The sequence below is a fragment of the Oenanthe melanoleuca genome, chromosome Z, assembly GCF_029582105.1.
Source record: "Oenanthe melanoleuca isolate GR-GAL-2019-014 chromosome Z, OMel1.0, whole genome shotgun sequence".
Classification (NCBI taxonomy): domain Eukaryota; kingdom Metazoa; phylum Chordata; class Aves; order Passeriformes; family Muscicapidae; genus Oenanthe; species Oenanthe melanoleuca.
This window is the reverse complement of record NC_079362.1, coordinates 10,920,090-10,941,001: the sequence shown is the minus strand read 5'-3', so window position 1 is coordinate 10,941,001 and position 20,912 is coordinate 10,920,090. Positions and strand designations below refer to the sequence as shown.

General features: G+C 35.6%; 1 protein-coding gene across 1 annotated transcript; it reads left to right on the top strand.

The window, feature by feature from the left end:
- Positions 1 to 332: 332 nt before the first annotated feature.
- ANXA1 (annexin A1) lies at positions 333 to 20,425 on the top strand. The gene is made up of 13 exons (XM_056513834.1): positions 333 to 468; positions 3,956 to 4,034; positions 6,234 to 6,327; positions 7,093 to 7,187; positions 7,839 to 7,952; positions 8,524 to 8,614; positions 9,593 to 9,672; positions 10,594 to 10,650; positions 11,994 to 12,087; positions 12,530 to 12,625; positions 13,631 to 13,689; positions 14,574 to 14,696; positions 16,084 to 20,425. The coding sequence occupies exons 2-13, from the start codon at positions 3,969 to 3,971 to the stop codon at positions 16,141 to 16,143; spliced, it is 1,029 nt and encodes a 342-aa protein (XP_056369809.1). The 5' UTR covers positions 333 to 468; positions 3,956 to 3,968; the 3' UTR covers positions 16,144 to 20,425.
- Positions 20,426 to 20,912: the final 487 nt, after the last annotated feature.

Sequence of the window (20,912 nt, the reverse complement as noted above, 5' to 3'; positions counted from 1 at the left end):
TTCACATTTTCTTCACTCAAAGTTTCACTGAGCAAAGATATATCTTAATAAATTCCCTTTTGAAATTATATCAGACATGTAAAAGTGTAATGAGAATAACTCAAGTTTAGTTTTCTTAATATTTAATCATATGATGCCAAAAGAATTATGGCAATTTATTAAAACTGGGGATGTGGTCAGGCCAGGAGAGGACAGCTACCATGGTTTGCTCATTTGTTTTATTTTCCCTTCTGAAATCTGCTCATACTTTCCCCAGCACATAGTTTTGCAATGACTCTTTTTTTTTTTTTCTAATGTTTCTCCACTTTGGGTGGCACCCAGATATAGCCACTGCAGATGATTACTAGGGCTGTGGAAACACTGGTTGCTGGGTGGAGTTTCCTGCAAAAGATATAAAAGCTTTGAGAGACCTCTGCTCCTTTACTCCTGACTGTGCAGCCCAGTGAAGCAGTGTCTGTGAGGAGGAAGGTAGGATTTTGTAGTTCATTATTGCTCTCTGTAGACCCAGCACATTTTAGGAATTGTGTGCTGAATTTGTTAAGTGACCTGGTGCAAACTTTCTGTGGGTTGGTGTTGCTGTCAGGGAAAAAGGGTGTGGGCAGGAGAACTTCTTTCCATTCTGGAACATTTTACACAAGGGCTTGGACAATTGTTGATTTTATTTAATGCAATTAAATAAAGGGAATTTAAAAAAAGGTCAAAACTTCAAAAGCAAACTTATTTGGAGTTGATCATATCATATGCTTTCTATTTGCCTTTAAACTAGGCTGCTGTAGAAATCTGCATTAAAACCAGAGTTCCTAGAAAACTACTATGCTGTGTATGTAAATTTAAAAAATACAAACAGTTCAACAACATTTTGCTACATTATGACTGTAGAGTCATTGTTCATGAAAGTGATGAGAATCACATCTCTTAGAAATCAAACCAGAAATAAAACTTTGAAATCAAACCAGTCATTTAGAAACATAAGAGCAAAATTCTGCTTTTCTGACTAAGAACTTGGCAAAGCTATGTAAAAGCTGTATCATCTGGGATTCTTTCTGCTAAATCTTTCCACAGAATTTTACAAGGATGGGATTGTTTTTTTCTCTCTGATGTTTTCATATTCAGCAGACTTTCCACTGCAAAGTTAATTACTCTATTAGATCTGCCTGTTTTTCTGATTGGGTGTCATGACTGTAATGTACATCAGGATCCTGGTATTGAGCATTTGAAATAACCAGGCATCTGACATGCTTCACTATATGGTTAAATAAACAGAGAAAAATGCTGTCATTTGAGACAGACTGTAGTGTAAAAATCTAGTTTGTGTCTTTAATTATTTTTAATAGGGTATTTTCTCAAAGCCTTAAATGTTTTTGATTGGTCCTGTTCAAGGGTGCATCTTCAGGGGATTAAGAGCCAGACAGAAAGCAATATTGTGGTGATTTTTGTGAAACAACCTTTAGGGCTGGAGATCTGTCTGATTTTTCAATCCCATTGGGATGTTGATAATTTCAATTGGCAATCAATTGCTTCAGTCCTTTTCATACCATATTAAAGTAATACTTGGACTGAATGTATCCCTCCTGTATCTAGGTATTGTTTACATGATCTCTTTGCATTTTACAGTGGCAAGACAAAATATTGGGCCAGACCTTGTCTCCATCAGGGGATGGGCTGTCTTTCTAGATTCCAGTCTTCTTTTTTCTTATCAGCTGTAATTTCTTCCAGAGCAGAAGAAGAGTTTTATATGTATGTTGGTCTCTCACCTTGCTAAGCTGATTAAAGCAGACTAAGGACTTTAGCTCCTCTGAAGCACAATTTACTACTTTAACTTATATTAAAAGTGCATTATTTCCTTACTAGATGGAAATAGATGGATCTACATGCCACTGTCTTTAGTTCAAAATAAAAAAAATTAAAAAAAAAAAACTTTTAAAAAGCTTTTAAGGCACAGACATTTTTTCTTACTGTGCAATTTAATTCAGAAAATACAGGAAGTTTTAGAAGCCTAATTAACCAAATGCAGTGGAGTCTAGTAGCCTTTTGCTCCAGCCAGCCCCAAAGGCATCAAAACTTTAGAGCTTGGTGTTAAGCATGGGTGTGGGGATATGTAGAAGAAAGGGATGGGTTAGCAGCGCTTCCTGAAGCCAGCTTTCCCTGGAAAGGGTTACTTTATCAGGCAAAGTGCACGTCTTTTCAGATCTGGTGCTGGGAGGCTGAATCTCGTTTCATGGTTTGGAATGGTTCTCTGTGCTGTGAATCAGTCAGCAGACATACTGGGACATGTCAGTGCTGATGACTCAGTGTACCCAGAATGGAGAATTTTAAGTGTTTCCATCCTGCATGCAGCCTTCCTGTGTGCTGTTACAAAGTGCAGCAGAATTTTGCTTCGTCTGCCCTTACTAACTCCTGTCAATAGAAGGGTGCAGCAGTCACTCTGACAGCTTGAGAAAAGTGCAGGTTACAACTGTGGTGTGAGCATGCTTTTTTGATCCTGCATAAATAGCAGGTCATAGAAGCTGGTCCTTCAATCTGACTGAATATTCTTTACCATTATTTACCCACTTGAGACCTACTCTAAATAAAGTACAGACAGAAATTTTATATCTGTTTCAGCTTTTCTGGCAGAACTAAATTCCTCCTTGAGGGAAGGAAACAAAAGTAAGAGTTTTTTGGGGAAGAGGGAATATGGCTGGCTCTTACCCTGGAGGGAGCTGCAGGCAGGCTGTGTGAGGAATTTGTCACTTTATTGGCTAGTGAATGCAGAAGCAAGCTCTACAGTTTTGCTGTGAGGGAAAGAAAGAGCTGGGCTGCAGCTACACTCTCTGGTCCTAGACTTGTACCCACTCAAAAGACTGGTCCCTGCCCTTCCTGCAGGACAGAGGGGATGTGCTAGCAGCATAACTAACATAACTTTTTTATAGTTTATGTGTTTATGGTGTGTATTCCAAGATTGCAAATAGAATTTTGTCTCTTAACACCAGTTTCAAAACCAGTCTGGTTTACTTGGCAACAGTATTTCCAGTTATTGCTTACATGTATATTTTAAAGCCAAGTCTTCCCTAGAGCTGGCTGAAGAAGAGTGTTTTATAAAATTAAACTAGTTTGAATAACTTTATTTGATAGACCATTGATTTCTTCTTTCTATTTCCTCACTGTTTCAGTTAACAAACAGAGTATTCCTCACACCAACAACAGAAGTCGTTATGAAGCAACCTATTCATTATTTTTTTGGTACTTAATGTTACATCACCTCTCATTTTTTCCTTTTCTGCATAGTGATTTTTGGGAAAGATGGGTGGCCTTTCTTTTTGAGTGGTAAAATGCAAAACTTACTTTTCTTTCCTCTTCTTAAATTGGTAATACTTTATTATTATTATTATTATGTAGATATTGTAGAAAATATGTAAGAAAAAGCAATGTATATAAAACTATCCAGATTTACTCATCTTCCTTATGTCTGGTCAAAGAAATTACATGAATGTATATATAAAAAGGTAATATCTTTTTTCCTAACATAATACACAAGAATTCCAACTCAGTAGATGATAAGACAAGAACCCTTGTTTCCCAGTGAATTTCAAAATGATCAAACTAAATAGGCATAGATGATAGACTAACTAATGAGAAAGACAAATTGGTTTCCAGTACCTTCCCTTCATAAGTAGGTGCTAATGCTAATATAATGCTATAAGCAAATAGTACTACTGCTTGTACTGTTCTTATCTAAAACTTCTGAAAGTAGCCAAGGGTGTAGGGGTGAGCAAGCAGCTGTGGAGAATCACATCACTCATGAAACATCAAAGTTGCCTGCCTCCAATAGTGCTGGCCTGTTACCACGTGGGATATTAACCATGACATGTCACAGTGTTGGAGAGGTGATTTTGGGAGTGGAAAATCTTGAGTTGCACTGGTACTGAAAACGATGAAAAATGCATTGTTTGTAACCTGATGCATCTTTTCCCAGAAACCCTGTCAACATGGCTATGGTATCAGAATTTCTGAAGCAGGCATGGTTCATAGACCATCAGGAGCAGGAATGTATTGTAAGTATTATCTGCTTTTGAGAGGCCCATCCTTATTTTAGTGTACTCTCACAAGTGGCTTAAAGGCATTTAAAAATCTTTCATACATGCAAATGAAGGAAAAACAATGGCAAAACTCTTGCAGATTAGAACTGGAACCCAATTTTATTGCAGTGTATAATCTGATGTAACCATAAAACCTAGGAAATTTGCTAAAAGATGAAAAATTGCTCCTATTTGCACCTATCAGTTATCAATTCCTAGGCAGAACTAGTTAGTGTGATTAAATTGTAATTCTCAGTGGCAAGTCACTGATTCACTCAAATCGGCTTCTTTAATGTAGTAATCTGATGCTGAGTTCTGTGAATGTGTTTGAACATGTTCAGGCAATGTATGTGAAAAAAACACAGACTTTTTTGGCTGAGGTAACAGGAAGCCATGAGTTGGAACCCAGGAATGTAAAGGAGGAAGTAAAGTCAATAGCATATATCCTAGCTTTCATATCACATGTCATGCTTATGGTGTAGTGAGCCACAGCACATAAAAAAAAGCCTCAGACAATGAATACTGTTAGACATTAGAAGAGAGGGATATGGTTGTGAGGAGTGAAGAGCTGCTGTGCTAGGATGATATGGAGAATCTTCATGATAATGAGGTGAAGCTACTGAAATGAAAGCAAAGGTAAAGCAGTGCACTGTGAAATCACACAAGTTCCCTAAAGAATTTACATTTTGAAAACAAAATTATATAGGGGAAATTTCAGTAAACAAAAGTTTTCTTTTCTAAGCCCCTGTGGATTTTGTAATTTTTACTTCACAACATTTTGTGCACCAACCTTTGGCTCCACTATCCTATCCCCCCTCTATTTCCAGTGTCCTGAGACATTCTTGGCTGTGGTGGTTACAGAGAGTTTTGTATTGCTGGGAGATAAGTTTGGCATGGAAACCATTATACAAATGTTAGCCTGCAAGATTGAGAAACACACAGTGAGACACTCCCATTCCTTTGTTGACTGAGCACACAAGACACAATGATCTCTTGAGAAGTATGCAAGAGACTGATTTAAGTATGCAGTCTGTCTGCTCTCTTACAACTCCTAGTGAGACAACTGTGTAGGAAGAGGAACATTTAATTATCAAAGACTAGAACAGTACAAACTTCAATACAAATTGTTGTATGTAAAACATGTATTCATAAAACCTTGCCCTTTCTCTTGGGATATTTTTTTTTAATGGCAAAGGGTTAAAAAATTTGAAATACTAGCTTTTGTAACAAGAGAAAGATTATAGATGATTTTGAGTCATCTAGCTAAAATACTGGTGTCTTCTAATAAGAAATCTCACCATTTATCACAATAACAGGAATTTTCTATAAATCTTTCATCCAAAAATCTTGGAGCATTTTATAGTTCTGTGATAGTAGTAGACTGGAATCATTTACTGAGTACTGTATGAGTTATTTAGTTCTGTTAAGATCTACCCATAACTTGATGTGTCATGTTGCTGACACATGGCAAGCCAAACGATCTGTTGTACAGTTCCCAGAGATCCTCAGACACTGAGTAGGGAGTGCCTGTCTGGGAGCAGATTCACCACAATCAGCTAGTGGATAATGCTTTGTGAAGACTGTGGCTTATGTCTAAAGTTCCAAAGAAGCTGAGAGAGAGGTTTCCACTGGCTTGTAGGGCTAGGCTTAAACGCTTGCCCAAGATCTTGAATGCTAGAAGTGTTTGAAAACCTAGCTATAAGTCAGCTGAGGGCACCCTTAACGTAATATACAGTCAGTTTGCAAAACATGAGCAAAGAAATTAGCACTTTACTGGAAGTGCCTGTAGGATTTAATTGTGGGTTTAGAGTCTTTAAAATTGGAGCAGAATTTCCTAATTAGGAAAGTTAATTATTTTCTTATGCAATCCAATTTACACTAAGAAATAGGTGTTCAGCTTAAGAAATAGGGGTTCAGGTGCCTAAACCAATTTATGAAGTACTTTTTTATTTATTTATCTCATATATTTAATATGAGAGCTGTGAAAGGAATAGATCCAATGCATATCCATTGTTAAACCCATTCAATTACCTGTAGCTAGAAAACTATATGATAAAATGCAATCCCATATGCATAGTTTATTTGGGCATTCAAAACTGCTTCTGTACAAGAATATTCTTCACTATAAGCAATTTTTTTCCTTTTTAAATTTTGTTTTTTATTTTCCCTCTGCAGAAGAGTGCGAAAGGTATCCATGGAGTACAGTCATATCCAAATTTTGATCCATCAGCTGATGTTGTTGCTTTGGACAGAGCTATTACTGTAAAGGGTAAGAGGAGTAAATATTTAACTTACTACATTAGGACTCTCCCTTAGAAAATTTTGAGAATAGTGCTGAATAAAATATAAGAGCAAGAGTCAGTGGCAAGCTGGAGAGGTGCCTCTACTTTTAAAAGCTTGGCAATACACTAAATTATACCACTTGGTGAAGAATCTTAACTCTTCCATAGCATGATATTGTATTACAGTTTCAGACCTTAATGGTATATTTAAGTTCATTAATATATTGAAGGAAGGATTGTAAAAATTTAATTTCTAGGGCAGGAAATAATATTGCAACATACTGTACTTTTTGTCTTGATTTCCATAAAATTCCTGCAAGAGGCAGTGATTATGCTGATAATATTGTATGCTTCTGTTACATTTCTCTCTTTTAATGAAATTCTCATTTGGCACTTTGTACTTCAAAAGGTTTTTCAGTTTGACTTACTGAATTAAAAGACTGTGCCATCGAGTTTGTTTTTTTAGTGTGACTTTCTGTTTGTTTGGGGTTTTTTAGGGTTTTTTCAATTTAGTGGAAGATTTACACTCAGAACACTTTAAGACTCTTTGTATGAATTTTCTATATCTTAAATGGATGTATTTATTTGGTTTCTTAGTTACATCATTAATCTGTTTTCAACTTTTCCTTTGGTTAAATTGGAGTTTGTAAAGAAATCAAAATATGACATAAACTAGATAATAATTTAAAAAAAAACTGGCTAAATGATGTATATATTTTGAATATATTGGAATTTTGTTTGGTGATTCATAGGTGTGGATGAAGCCACCATCATTGACATCTTGACTAAGAGAACAAATGCTCAGCGACAGCAGATCAAAGCTGCCTATCAGCAGGCTAAAGGAAAGGTAAAGTATATTCAAGCCAAGCTTAATTTTCAACCAGAATATAAAATTTTCTCCTGGCTCAAATGGTATCTGTGAGTAAAGATAGAATACTGAATAGGACAGGAGAGTTGTAGGATCATTACACTGTTCCCCAGGTACACCAATACTGGTATAGGGAGGGGGTTCTAGTTGTTTTAGAGCATTTTTTAAATAGGTGGAAGAATAAATCAGATTTAATTTTTTTCACTTCCCACTTAATTAAATTTAGGTCAAATTAGAATATAGCCTTTATCTTCAGAACTTTTGTGGTTTTGTTTAAGCAACTCAGTCATAATTGTAAGAGTAATATGACATTATCTTCTCTTGAGGAATGAGCAGCCTATTTCGAGTCTTCTTCTGATGCTGTAGATGTTTCCATGTTGCTGAATTGCAATGTGTGAAAGCAATGCAGAATACTTACTGAAAAACCCTGCCTAACACTTTAACATAAAGTATCAAACGTGACAAATTGGAAACTTGAAGTAGGGCTTCATAATTCCTTCTATTATAGATATAGGAATGATGCAGACTAAGACTGATCAGAGGTTAGACTAATTTTTGGACTGCAGCTGAACAGCACCTACACTTTTGCCATTCATTGACTTAGTGTGTTTCTTATTCTTCCTGAAACAGAGTCTAGAAGAGGCTTTGAAAAAAGCTCTGAAAGGCCATCTAGAAGATGTTGTTGTGGCTTTGCTCAAAACTCCAGCTCAATTTGATGCTGAAGAATTAAGAGCTTCTATGAAGGTAAGGCAAAATCTACAGAGAAAAACTTTCCTGGACAGTTCCTGTACTTACTAAGGCCTGTGAATAATACTGAATGTAGATTTCAAGGGTTGTGTATTATCTTTATTTTAACTTCACTTTGTTAATTAAATCCTTATTGGTAACTGAGTTTATGAGAACAAGAATCAGTAGTCCCTGCTGAATTTTAGAGTTTGAGGAGCTTCTTTTGTGAGAATGAACTCTTTCTGCCTTCTGAAAACTAGTGCTAATGGGAGCTATAGCCTTTACATTCATGTTTACATAGGAGAAAGAGAAAAGGGAAGGAGGTAATTTTTCTTCATATGTTTTACATTCTTTTATGTTTACTGTTTGATCTCTTTAGCACTTTCTTTGGGCACCAGTATGTTGAATGCTATATAAATTTAATTCCAAAAGAGCCAAAATTACATTATATGGAAGCATAATATTTTTAATTTTTATTTCACATTCCATGTGGTCCCTTCAAAGCCAATGATTTTCATCTTATTTCTGTTATGAATTTTAAGTTTTTTCTATTGAATAACATCTCTAAAACTTTAATTGCTTTTGTCAGGGACTTGGAACTGATGAAGATACCTTAATTGAAATTCTGGCCTCAAGAACCAACCGAGAGATCGGAGAAGCCAACAGATACTATAAGGAAGGTAATTCAGAGCAAGAAAGAAGTATTAAGAAGCAAGAAAGAAGTTATACTATTGTATAACCCTCTAGCAGACACATTAGAGTCACAGCCTCACTTAGTATGAGGAGCTGAGAAAAATACAGGAGGCAAATGAAGCTTCACAAAAATTTGACAGGGTTGCTGGGGAAAGAGGTCATGGTGACTTTTTCTGACCTATGTAGATCCCAATAGTGAAGGAAAAGATACATCACCACTGCTGGAATTGTGGGTGTCTCATGCAATGAGTCACACATTTAGATGTTTTTTTGGATGCATGCAAAGCCAAGCTGCTTTTCTTCCCCTGTAACTAAACCTTGGCTGACATTTTAAGAAAAAAGCATAGACTTGGAAAAAAAATTCTTACTGGGTTAGTGACACACACATGATAGCAGTAGGAGCAGCCAGTAAACAATAGGGGGAAAATACTTGAAGACATTACTACAATGTAATGTGGCATCTCCCTTATATGTTGAGTTTACTGTGTTTAATGAAATTGTGTTTTCTGAGATGAGGAGGTAGCTTTTACCAAGACATTTCTTCTTAGATGTCTGTATTAAAAACTTGATCTTTTGGGACAGTTTGTGTTTGAGTTCAATACCGATAAGGACAGCCAGAAGTAAAAATGAAAAAGATTCAGAAAAGATTCGTGTATTTTACAAGCAGAAACCTGAGACAACGCTACCCATGGTACCCACAAGACCTTAGAGAAGGACATTTTTCAGCACATTTTAGGTTCAAGGTCCAACTTCACAGCACATCTCAGGATTTAAAGGATATGTTATGAATAAACTCCTTTACTAGAAACCAAATGAGAGAAAGTATGAAAATCACATTTCTAGTGGGCATATTTAAGAGGGAAATTAGGAAAATACTGAAAAAGATCATAAAGTGGTTTAATGGGACCTTTAAAATTAGGTAATCAACTTAGTTGGTAACTTCAAAACAAACTATTTGCTTGCAGTGCTGAAGAGAGATCTGACAAAAGACATCATCTCTGACACTTCTGGTGACTTTCAAAAGGCTTTGGTTGCTCTAGCAAAGGTATGCTATGTTTAAGCATTTTGAGTGAAAATATCTATAATCGAAAATCAATGGTCTCAAGACTGTTTTAGAAAGATGTGCAATAAATAAAGATTTATGCAATATTTATTTCTTTGCATTGATTTTTTTTTTTACTGTCATATCCTAGATCATTAGAAACTGTTCCTAAACAAACTAGAACAAGATTTTATGTCAAACACCTTCTAAAAAACTTTAAAACAATATTTCTGTTTTATCAGTTATGCTTTTAAGATGTTTTTGTGCTATCTTTAAGTGCTAGAAAAAGTAACAGACATAATGTCATGTCAATTGACTGGAAAAAGAAGAAATATTTAAAGTTAGAGAAATGAACATTTTTTTCCTGTTCATTTATGTTTCTAGTAGTTAGATAATGGGACAAAGGCATGGAGTTAACAAGTGGACAAAGTGTTTTGTAAATTTACATTCAAAAGCAGATCAGATGAAACACTGGACCTTCCCAATAAAAATATCCTCCTAAAATTAATAAATATTTGATTTTTGAGTATATGTATATGAAACTTGTACTTGCATACAGGATGATATTTTGATATATCCATGTGCATGGTTTGGATTTTCAGTTTTAACTTTCAAATCAACTTGAAAGGAGTCTATTGAATGATATCAGGGAACAGGTTTGAAGCCTGTAGTTTCATGTCAAGAAACAATTACTTCCTGTGGATTCTTAGATGGGAATCAAGAAATAAGTTGCTGATGGCTGTAGAAATATATTCTCTGATTGCAAACACAACAGTTTTATTACCAGATGATTGATATATCTGCACCTGTTTCTAGTTATGTATTGGTTTATGTATGACATGGTGCTGCAGGACTCTCAAATGTTGAGCTTTAGTGAATTCAATGATTGTGGACCAGTGAAACTTTATTTCTTTCTTTATGTAGGCTGATCGATGTGAAAATCCTCATGTGAATGATGAACTTGCTGACAATGATGCCAGGGTAAGATCATACTTGGTTCTTCGCAGAACTTCTTCTGACTTACTTGAGATTCCATTGGCTGTCTGAATCCTGTGCATTGCAGAAATAACAGAGATTTCAATGTCATAGAGCAGTAATTTCTAAAGAGATAGTGTTTTACAAAGTTCATGTAAGTTAATTATATGAAGGAAATTAGATTTTCACTCTAATATCTAGCTTCAGAAATACTTCTGAGACCTCGTCTAGTTCCTGAAAAGCATGCAGGCCATTGAAGTATAAGTCAACAAGTGGAGGAATCAGACTGAGTCATGCTTCTGTTTATAAAACAGCTCTTGAATTAAGGGACAAGGATGTGCTCATCTATGTGCAGAATTAGCTGCCATAGCTGACCAGTATGTGAACTCCGCAGTATGTTAGATATAGATGTTGCTTTTTAGTGACAAACTTTTCAAGAATATTGTCATATGTCACAGTCATTTTCTCAGTAATTCTTTAATAAACATTTGATCTTTTTCTTATTTCTTCCAACATTAGTGGAACTAGCTTTACAAAAATCTTGATAAACTTAAGAGTCATTGCTGAGTTTTCATCTCTAAAATGTTACATCAAAGATACAATTTAATTTTAGATGACTTCAGATTGCTTTTTAAAAAAAACCCAGCCAAGAAAAGGCCATTGAGAAATGCTGCTTTAATTCCTGTTACATAAGAGGTGTAGTTCTGTCATCAGCCCTAGATATGAAAGCAAATTAAGACTTTTTCTAAATTCAAAAGATCAGTAATGTTTATCTTGATGAGAGTGTTAAATCTTCATGCTGTATGGAGGCCTTTTATTATTAGTCTTAGAAAGGTTTGAGGAGGTGAGGAAAATGGAGGAGACTGATTTGGTTTTTACTGTCCTGGAAGTTAAAGTCACTCCTAGAAAGAAGAGGAAGAACCTCGTACATAGGCTTCTCCTGCATATTACACCAGTTAGTTGCAGAAATAATTTAGTCAGTCTTAAGAAATCCTACCAGTCCTGAACTTCCATAGTTTTATCTGTCTTAAGAAATCCTACGACTCCTGAGCTTCATGCAGACTGCTACCATGACAAAAGAAAAATAACTTCATTTAAGAATGTAGTATACTCTGAAAAGTAAAATGTCTGAAAATATGTTTTCTAGATGCATAGTATTCACTAGGTGCCATTGCAACATAATTATTTGACAGAGCTGGAGTTAGTCTGAAGTGGGGTAGAGTTTTGATCTGGATTGTGTCAAGGGATAGTGTTCATTACTATAATGCAATGGCCCTCAAAATACAGTATTCCTCTTTGAGTTTAACTATTCCAATATTGAACTTGCCACCTTCTTTTCTTTATGACAGGCCTTGTATGAGGCAGGAGAGAAAAGGAAAGGAACAGATACTGGTGTGTTTATAACCATTCTTACTACAAGAAGCTACCCACATCTTCGAAGAGGTAAGTTGAACAAAGCTTCATGCTTCTCAGGGATGATTTTTGAACATTGCCTGGTCATGAATTTAGAGAAGATACAGATTATCAGGATATGATTCTAATTGGAAGCATGCTTGCTGACTAAGGATGTGGTTGGCAGCCTGGCTGTTCTTTCCAAAGTAGAGATAAGCAATATAATTCAGGCTCTTAACAGAACTGAAGTCTCAGTTGTCACAGGCTCTGGTGTAGCCTGTTGAGCACCTCTACCCCAGCTGATGGGAAATGAACCTTTCCATCCTACCAAAGTCCATTCCATATGCTGACTCCATCAGTATATGCAGCAACACTGCTCTTCACACTGTGCTGTCTGAAGAAAGTGAGAAACATGACTCACAAGCAGTCCTCTGCTGCAGCAGAACAGGGCAGAGACAGTGCAGGTAGACTATTGTTTTTTCCTATTATTTAGTCTTTCAGAAATACACCAAATACAGCAAGCATGACATGAACAAGGTACTGGACTTGGAGCTGAAAGGTGATATTGAAAATTGCCTCACTGCCCTTGGTAAGTAGTTCTGCAGATTGAAACCTACTGCATGTTCTGACTAAACTTACACTTTCATTTCTGCCATAATTGCTATGATCAGAAACTCTTCTGTACTTACCTGCTTCATTGAGAAGCTTGCTAAATAATACCTTGGAAAGTCTAATGTAATTTTTGTGGTTTAATTGACACTTAAAATCAGTTGAAGTTGATGAATGAGTAGAAATGCCTCTCCTGATATGTGGAAAGGTCTTCTAAGGAGAACAGATGAATTGCTAACATAGGGAAACCTTTACAAGAAATCAATATGCTAGAAAAAGCTGTCAAAAAAGGTATAGTTTGTATGAAAAATCCAATAGTTTTAAAACTGTCTTTAACCAAAGCCTCTCTTCTTCTTCTTCAAGGCATTCTGCAAGAATGCTTATAATATTGATTATTGAAAGCATAAGAAAATTCCTTTAGTGGTTCTGTTCAAGAAAATATTAATATAAATTTAATTACTTGTTCATGAACAATAAGGTAAGGAAGGGATTCCCTCTCACCACTAGATCAGGGAGGTTTATTGGGGTCCACGCACCCATCTGTTCTTAGCTTTTATATCAATATATCAAAATGTCAATTATATGTCAAACATATTTTGGATAAATGAATAATTTCCATCAGATCCCTCTTATATCAAAATTGAACTACAACTTGGTTTACAAAATATCAGATTATAACCTCCAGTTCTGCTGTGGAAGGCATAAATGCTTTCCAATTTTTCTTCTTGAGAACTGCAACACCCTCCTTAATTTTGTGGCAGTAAACTAGGGAGAAATGTGTTGTTTTTATAGTAATTATTCTCCCCAACTGCATTGCTTTGTGATTAAACAGAGGAAAGGATCTTCTTGTCCTCATATATTATGAAGAAAGGTAACAAAGAAGTACATAAATAGGGTATGCGGGTAGGAAAGATGAAAGTGTTTTATTGGTAGACTTTTATTACATATGTAGCAGAAGTGACCTTGTTTCACTGTTTCATTACAGTAAAGTGTGCCACAAGCAAGCCAGCTTTCTTTGCAGAAAAACTCCATTTGGCAATGAAGGTAAATAAAGATCTCCTATTTGTAAACATAAGGTTCTTTATAAGTTGAAAGATAAAAAGTTAGCTAGAGGTCTTTGGGTCCTTTGAGTGATAGAAAAAGACTGCAGAGGGAATTCAGAGTATTTCTCTCACTTGTTCTATTCCTTCCTCTGAAACCTGAGACTTTCTGTTGGAGGAGTTGTCTGTTTGCTGTAGTGTGTTCAGGGGGGCATCTGTCCATCCACACATATCTTCTACTGTTACAGTGACAGGAAGCAGACTGGAACTCTTCTTATGAAAGTAAAAAGGGAAAAGGAGAGCAATTCTAGATCTTGGCAGGTACCTTGTGGAAGCCTTATCTATAACATCCATGATCCTTCTGGCAGATTTAGAGCCCTTCTTAGTGAGGCAGCGAAGAACATGAAACATGAAAAGCCGAGTATGTAGGTATTGTCCTAACTCTGAGACTTGGTTAGGAGCAGTATGTGAAAAATTGAGTGAAACATTATGAAAATGTGGATCATTGCACTATTGAAAAAAGTAATGAAAAAAGGCAGTTTTTTCAGTTGAAAATTTAAGCTGTCCCTAATGTCTAGAAAGCACAGGGAAGGAGATGTCTGTTTTTAGAAAAGAGCTAAAAAAAATATTAAAAATATGGAAAAAACCCCAAAAACAACAGTGTGGAGGTAGCCTATCAGAAGTGAATTGTGCTCATGTGGAACATTAAGGCCCGTGAGACCTCCCTGTTAAAAGACATACTGAAAGAAAAGGAAAGGGGTGTGTTCATACATAAAGAAGTCTGATGGACTAACATACAGACCGTGATTAAAGGTATTTCAATGATGACAGTAACGCAATTCTTTCCCCTCTTTTTTCTTCCCCTTTTTTCTTTGTTTCCTTTAATAGGGTGCTGGGACCCGGCACAAAGACCTTGTCAGAATCATGGTTTCGCGCCATGAGGTGGATATGAATGAGATCAAAGGCTATTACAAGAGTCTGTACGGCATCTCTCTCCGCCAAGCCATTATGGTAGGTTTCCTCCCACACGAAACACACACCAACTGGATGATTTCTGAAGTCCAGTAAAGATCTGTTATTTCTTCTGCTCCTCAGTCCCTGGTTCATCCTGCGTGGTTCATTGTAGATAAGTACATTATGTTTCCAGTGGCCCACAGGCTGGGAGAACTAATTTCTTTTCCAAGTTAAGGTTTTTGTCAAAAGAGCTATAGAAATAGTAGTGACACGTCTCAAGATATCATCTTACAGTAGAATCCAAAAGCTGAATGCGGAGTAAATTATCCCCCCCAAGTAAAATTCTTGTACTTAAGCAGTACCTTGGCAGGAGAGTGGAGGTGATTGCTGCGACAGCTCTAAGGGGCATATTTGACACAACTTTTAATATTTGGGGTACTCCAGCAAATTAATTTTAAATTTTATTAATATTTATTTGGCTTGTTTTCCCTATGACCTAAGTAAATGAGTTAAACTTACAAAAATATTTTGCTAAAAGAGACTGACCACCCCAATATACCACCCAGAAAATTCAAGTGGTGAGGGACTAGAAGAAAGCTAAACTGGCAAAGCATCTTTGTGCAGAGTAGTAGACATTACTGAAAAAACAAGATGTCTTGATTGGAGTAGAAACATACACCCTACATTTATGAAAATGCCTTTTGGATTTTTATTGATGTCTGCTACTTTCTCAGCTGCCAAAGGTCACTTTTAATCTTCCCTTAAGCATGTGTGTGACCTGTAATTTATTATGTAATTACATCACCTCATCATGTACCAAAGTGGTGATTACATCCAAATGCCTTGAGGCATAGCTTGCCTACACTGAAGAATTCACATATCTCTGAAAATTAGATTCAAATTAGAGAAAATAAGAAATGTATGTCATAATTACACTGCATACTTAATGCATATTATCCGTTTTTACCAAGCTGAATAAGCAATCCCAGTGAGTAGAGTATCCCTGTACTGTTAACCTTTGTTTGAGATGCTCCTAAACACAATGTATATCCACAAAGTGTTGTAATATTACTGAGTATTGGGCAGCACTGATCAAAAAAGAAAGTTTCACTTCATTTAGAGTGAAAGCTTAAGCTCCTGGGTAGATAAAAATCTTATGTGCCTCTCTTCTTCACTTATACCCTAGACCTCCCAGCATTTTTACTAGCCTCATCTACCTAAGCTGCACTCTGGAAATGCATGTGTTTATTTCTAGATCATACACACAACTTCAGTGAGGGTGCTTGGTTCCAGCTCAGTCTGTGGCTAACTGTCTTACCAAGTGATTAATTTATACAGATGGAGCACTGATATTTGATCAATGTATATTGAATGTTAATTGAAATTTATTTTACTTGAGACCATTATTCTAACAATTGTGGGGTTTTCATGCTTAAATTTACAGGATGAACTCAAAGGGGATTATGAAACCATCCTGGTGGCATTATGTGGAAGTGATAATTAAGTTTCATGTTCCTGAAATGCACTCAAGCACAATTGCTGAAAATCTTCATATTTGCATGTCTATGTAAAACACAGGCTTTACACGCAGAGGTTGCTGTGGAATGGCACTTAGTACATATGTATTATGTTTAAAACCTGTAACCCAGAATGTATTTTTTCAATATCCTTGCTCTAAACATCGTCAATATTTCTGGTTGCCATTATTTATCCAAAGTGAAAGAATGCCCCTATTCACGTGATTAATTATGAAAATGGTAAAGTTTTCATCTATGCTAAGCATATAAACTTTTAAAAATAAAATTCAGCCATGTGTAACTTTGTATATCCTTTGTTGCTATTCTGCATTTAATTTCAAGTTGTGTGAGTACAGCGTGTGAGGGAAAAATCAGTGAATAGCTTAATCCAAAAGTAATGTAGTAATATCAAGTGTAGCTTTGATCTGTATAAGATTTCTCTTCGGCAGAGTGCAAGAGAGTTTCAGCAGGAATGTGTCCTTTGCTGAGAGCCCAGCCTAAATATTCAACTTCAAAATGGTATTGAGGGAGCACTTAGAATGTTCCTTTAAAGGACAAGATACAGTTAAACATGTTAATATGAAAATAGTTGTTATCTGATTTACAGGAGCTTTGCAGGATGATGCAACAGTGGAAATTGCTGTATTCAAAGTGCTTCTAAGTTTAAGGCATTTCACTATTTTTTAAAGTGTTGTTTATATGCATCTTAGCTACAGGCAAGTGTAGTTGCATTTTGATTGTATTCTATTTTTGTCTACTTCTAAAATGCAAATGCTGATTTTTTTGAAGAGGAAGGATTGCTTTGTGTAGTGCTGTATCCAAGAGAAGCCACAGTTTTACCGCAAGCCAGCTCAGTCCCCCCAGGCATTCACTTCTGTCTGAGACGTACAAGTTTCTGCACAGTTAGGGAACTACTTCCTTAAACATTTAAAAAAACAGAAGTTTTATTTTTTTAAATTCCATTTATATGACTCTTTCATATGGCTATTTCACAATTGTTTTAAATATTTGATCTATTTATTGCCATAGAAACTTGCAGCCCATTATTGTAGTCTGAAAAGTTTCATGCTGCAAAAAGTAGGACTGAGGTTAATGATTGAGAAACAGAGCACCATCTATTTCACTGCCAGAAGGCCCCATGATGGTCTGAGTAGAAGTGAGAGACGTTTCTAAACAAAAAACAAAATAAAACAAACAAAGAATTTTAGGTACGCTAACATAAATGGAAAGGTCATTTCCTGGCATTCAGAGGGACAATCCTTGTCTTAAAGAGCTATGCTGCACAGTAAAGAGGAGAAACAGAGAATTAAATGGACCAGCACAAATAATCTTCGTTTTCAGTGCGAATTAATAAGAGCATCAGCAGTGAAATTTAAGTGAAAAGTCTACATATGTTATCTCTAGTCAGATTGTCATTAAGATAAGATGGATTACCACAGAAGATCAGTAATCTAAGATTGTTTGGATTTTGGTTTTTTGTTCCTTTCTTTTTGCATCAAACAAGAAAATGTCACATAAAATCACTGCAAATAGTTTTAATAAGTCCCTAAGGACTCCATTTAGTAGCATGCTTCTCACTGTGCTGAGCTTCAAGCATGGGAAGAGTGCACAGATTTGTACCAAGGAAGTAATTTAAATTTTTTCTGCAGCTGTTTTCCCAACCAGTATTAGATATTAAGCATCAGTATAAGGAAAAATAAGAAAGGCAAAATGAAAAAGAAAATACATTTTTCTAAAAATCTCAAAATCAAAAAGTCAATTGCGGCAATGTTGTATTGTAAAGAACTTCTTGGTGCTTATTCAGACTGTCCAGAGAAAGGCTTGCTGGGACACAGTGTTGGAATTTTCACCACTGTTTTAGTGAAACATAATTTATGAATTCTATAATCCCCTTCTGAAATGGGGCAGGTATTTCATAACATCCTACAAAAATAAAGAAGCCATTAATCAGGTGTAAACATGGAATAAAAGGAATGTAGCCTGTCATGTTTCAAAGACAGTAAGATAAGATTTTATTGGAAAGTCATGTATTAGAATTTGAATTGCATTCAAACATATGAGGAATGGTGATCTACTCGATGGGGAATGACTGTCCAGTCATTTAAAGGTGATGGAGAGGAGGAGAGTGGTGAATTCAAGAGGAAATGCCAGGGGAATGTCAGTAAATATGTTACAGTAAAGGCCATAGTGAAATTCATGAGAAGTACTTCCTTGCTTTGTTGTAAATTGTTTGGAGGGGAGGAGACAAAAGGGACAAGAAAGGCAACAAGAAGATTGAAATATGATTTTTTTTTTTAATCATTGTACACTTGAAGTCTATCAGCAGAAAACTATTGCAAGGGCATAACTTCAACACAAACATGTAAATGAAGAAGTCACTCTGCATCTTCAGCAGGAAAAGGTTTCTTAAGGGTTGGTAACCTTGAAATAATTTAGAAATATATTGGAAAACTATTCCTTCAAATAGCACTAATTCTTTCATGACTTTAATAAAATACACTTTGTCATATTTAACTTATCACTTTATGATCAGCTATCTGCTGCACAGACTGGACAGATTCTTCAGTTTCTCTTTCACTGTGAATGCTTTTCTGACCATTTTGGCTTTGCCCTCACAAAACAAATAACGAGTTTAGAAGAGATTAGAAAAAAAGAGTATGAATTTCCAAACGGCCTTTTCAAAAAACTTTGAGCTCTGGTGCCACCTTGTGACTGTAGAGACAAGGACAAGGGATACTTTTTCAACAGAAACTCAGTCTTAAGGGGACACTGATTGCAAACTGTCATAATGTAGTTCAGCATATTGTGGAAAATAGGGGTTTTCTATCTCCCCCCTGCTCCAGCATCTGTTTTTTCACACTGATTTCAAAAAGAACAAGTAGGAAAAAAAGAACTAGCTGATATATTCTCAAGAGGAGAGAAGTTTCTCAAAGCACTGACACAAGCAGTTGTAGAATATGAACAAACCTCCAAATCCAGCACAACACCATACCTTTCTAAAACCATAACACACGTGTATGGGTGCTTACAACAAACCCTGTATTTGAAAGACTCATCCATCATGAGATACGTCACTCTCATTCAGCAGACTTGGGCAAAGTGTGAACTTTTAATAGACACCACTACAGAAGGTGCTATGGCAAGGTGATACAGTTAAACAGCCCTGTGTGTCTATCTAGCATAAAGATAAAATGACATAAATTTTTTTTAGGAAATTAGGCTGGTTTTCCATCCCCATTACAGAGGTGACCAGTGCCAAATTCTATCAATTGCTACGTGCTTTTATTATATGCCCATTTTGCTTCAAATCATTGGAATAATATAGACAAAAAGTTATTTAAAAATCTGGGCTTTAGTTTTTAATACCTTGTTTTGCAACCTATTCAAGTGCCTCCGTCATTCAGTGGGACCAAATATAGAAAAGCTAACCACACTGCTTTTAAGGAGTTTAGATGTATAAAAGTGGTGGCAGGGTGCCCATTACCATATCTATTATTGCTTTCTATGCTATTCTTCACAGATCAACGAGTCATAACATTTCTAGCATCGTCTGAATAAAGAAAGGCAGAAATTAGATCTTGTATGTTCCCCAAGCTATGCATTTTCCATGAAACTGTTCTCTGTGACACTAATAGAGGTTTTCCAGGCAATTGCAGTTAGTAAGTATTGCATAACATGCATTTGTGAGTGGCAATAATAACTTACCTTGGCAATTAAACTTATTCTGCCTCTTTCAAAGTCTGCTTAGTCCTTCCTTCTTATCTGCATTAAGTGGTTCAATGTCACTATAAAAATAATTGCTAGTTGATTTTTCAAAATAGTTGATTAATGTAATTTAATGTATGAAGAAAAATTTTGAATTTCCTATTGCTTAGTTTTATCCATTTTAAATTCCAACACTTTCTTCTTCTTCCACAACCACCTCTTGCCATATCTAACCTATGCTAGAACTTGGCTGCTAAACAACTGACAAATATCTTGGGAGGTTAAATGTCAGGTTTCCAAAAGTCCAGTGGAATTGTAAAGGTTGTTCTACTATTTCTGCCATTTTACAGTGAAGCTCTTCACTCTTTGTGGAGTCATATATGTTTAATTATGGGGATGATTAGGAGTTTTTAAATATGTTTTTCTTTGCATTGAACATTTCAGTTTGTATGAGTTTACTGGCAAATAAATGTTTTTGATTTCTGAATTGGTAATATTACTTCCAAATACTTGCTTATTTAAAATAATAAATGGATATTAATAAATATCATAGCTTGCTAATTATTCCTGCTAACACTGTCTATTTCTTCAAAAAAGACTAGAAGTTTGTGTGTGTGTTTTTTTGTTTTCTTTAATTTTTTAAAAATAATAATCTGGAATTACCATTACTTGGAATTGTTTAAAATATAGTAGGTTTGCCACTAATTCATTGAGGCAAATGTTCCTGGAGTATCTGAAAACTTTGATACTTGATATTATGGAAACTTGAAGATTTTGTTCTTCTGTGGTTCATCTACCAGGTCTAGAAACGTGTTAGTTAAGTGTTTTTATCACACTCCAATATGAACCTGTGGCAAGTTACCTGAGCTTGTTTAATTTCATTCCACAAAATTTAAATTATAGGATTTGGAGTTTATACTTTTATCTATATGCATATTTAACCTACTATAGAGGAAAATGCACAAATATAGTATATTAAACTCTTATAAATATATAACTGCGAACTTACAAAGATAAAAAACTCTCATTCTCCACAGATTTATTTGCACAA

Excerpts from the sequence above, each read along its gene's own strand:
- ANXA1 (XM_056513834.1), top strand. The coding sequence starts at position 3,969 with ATGGCTATGGTATCAGAATTTCTGAAGCAGGCATGGTTCATAGACCAT. Across the intron at positions 9,673-10,593 it reads CTTTGGTTGCTCTAGCAAAG|GCTGATCGATGTGAAAATCC; the intron begins GTATGCTATGTT and ends TTCTTTATGTAG. Across the intron at positions 13,690-14,573 it reads AACTCCATTTGGCAATGAAG|GGTGCTGGGACCCGGCACAA; the intron begins GTAAATAAAGAT and ends TTCCTTTAATAG.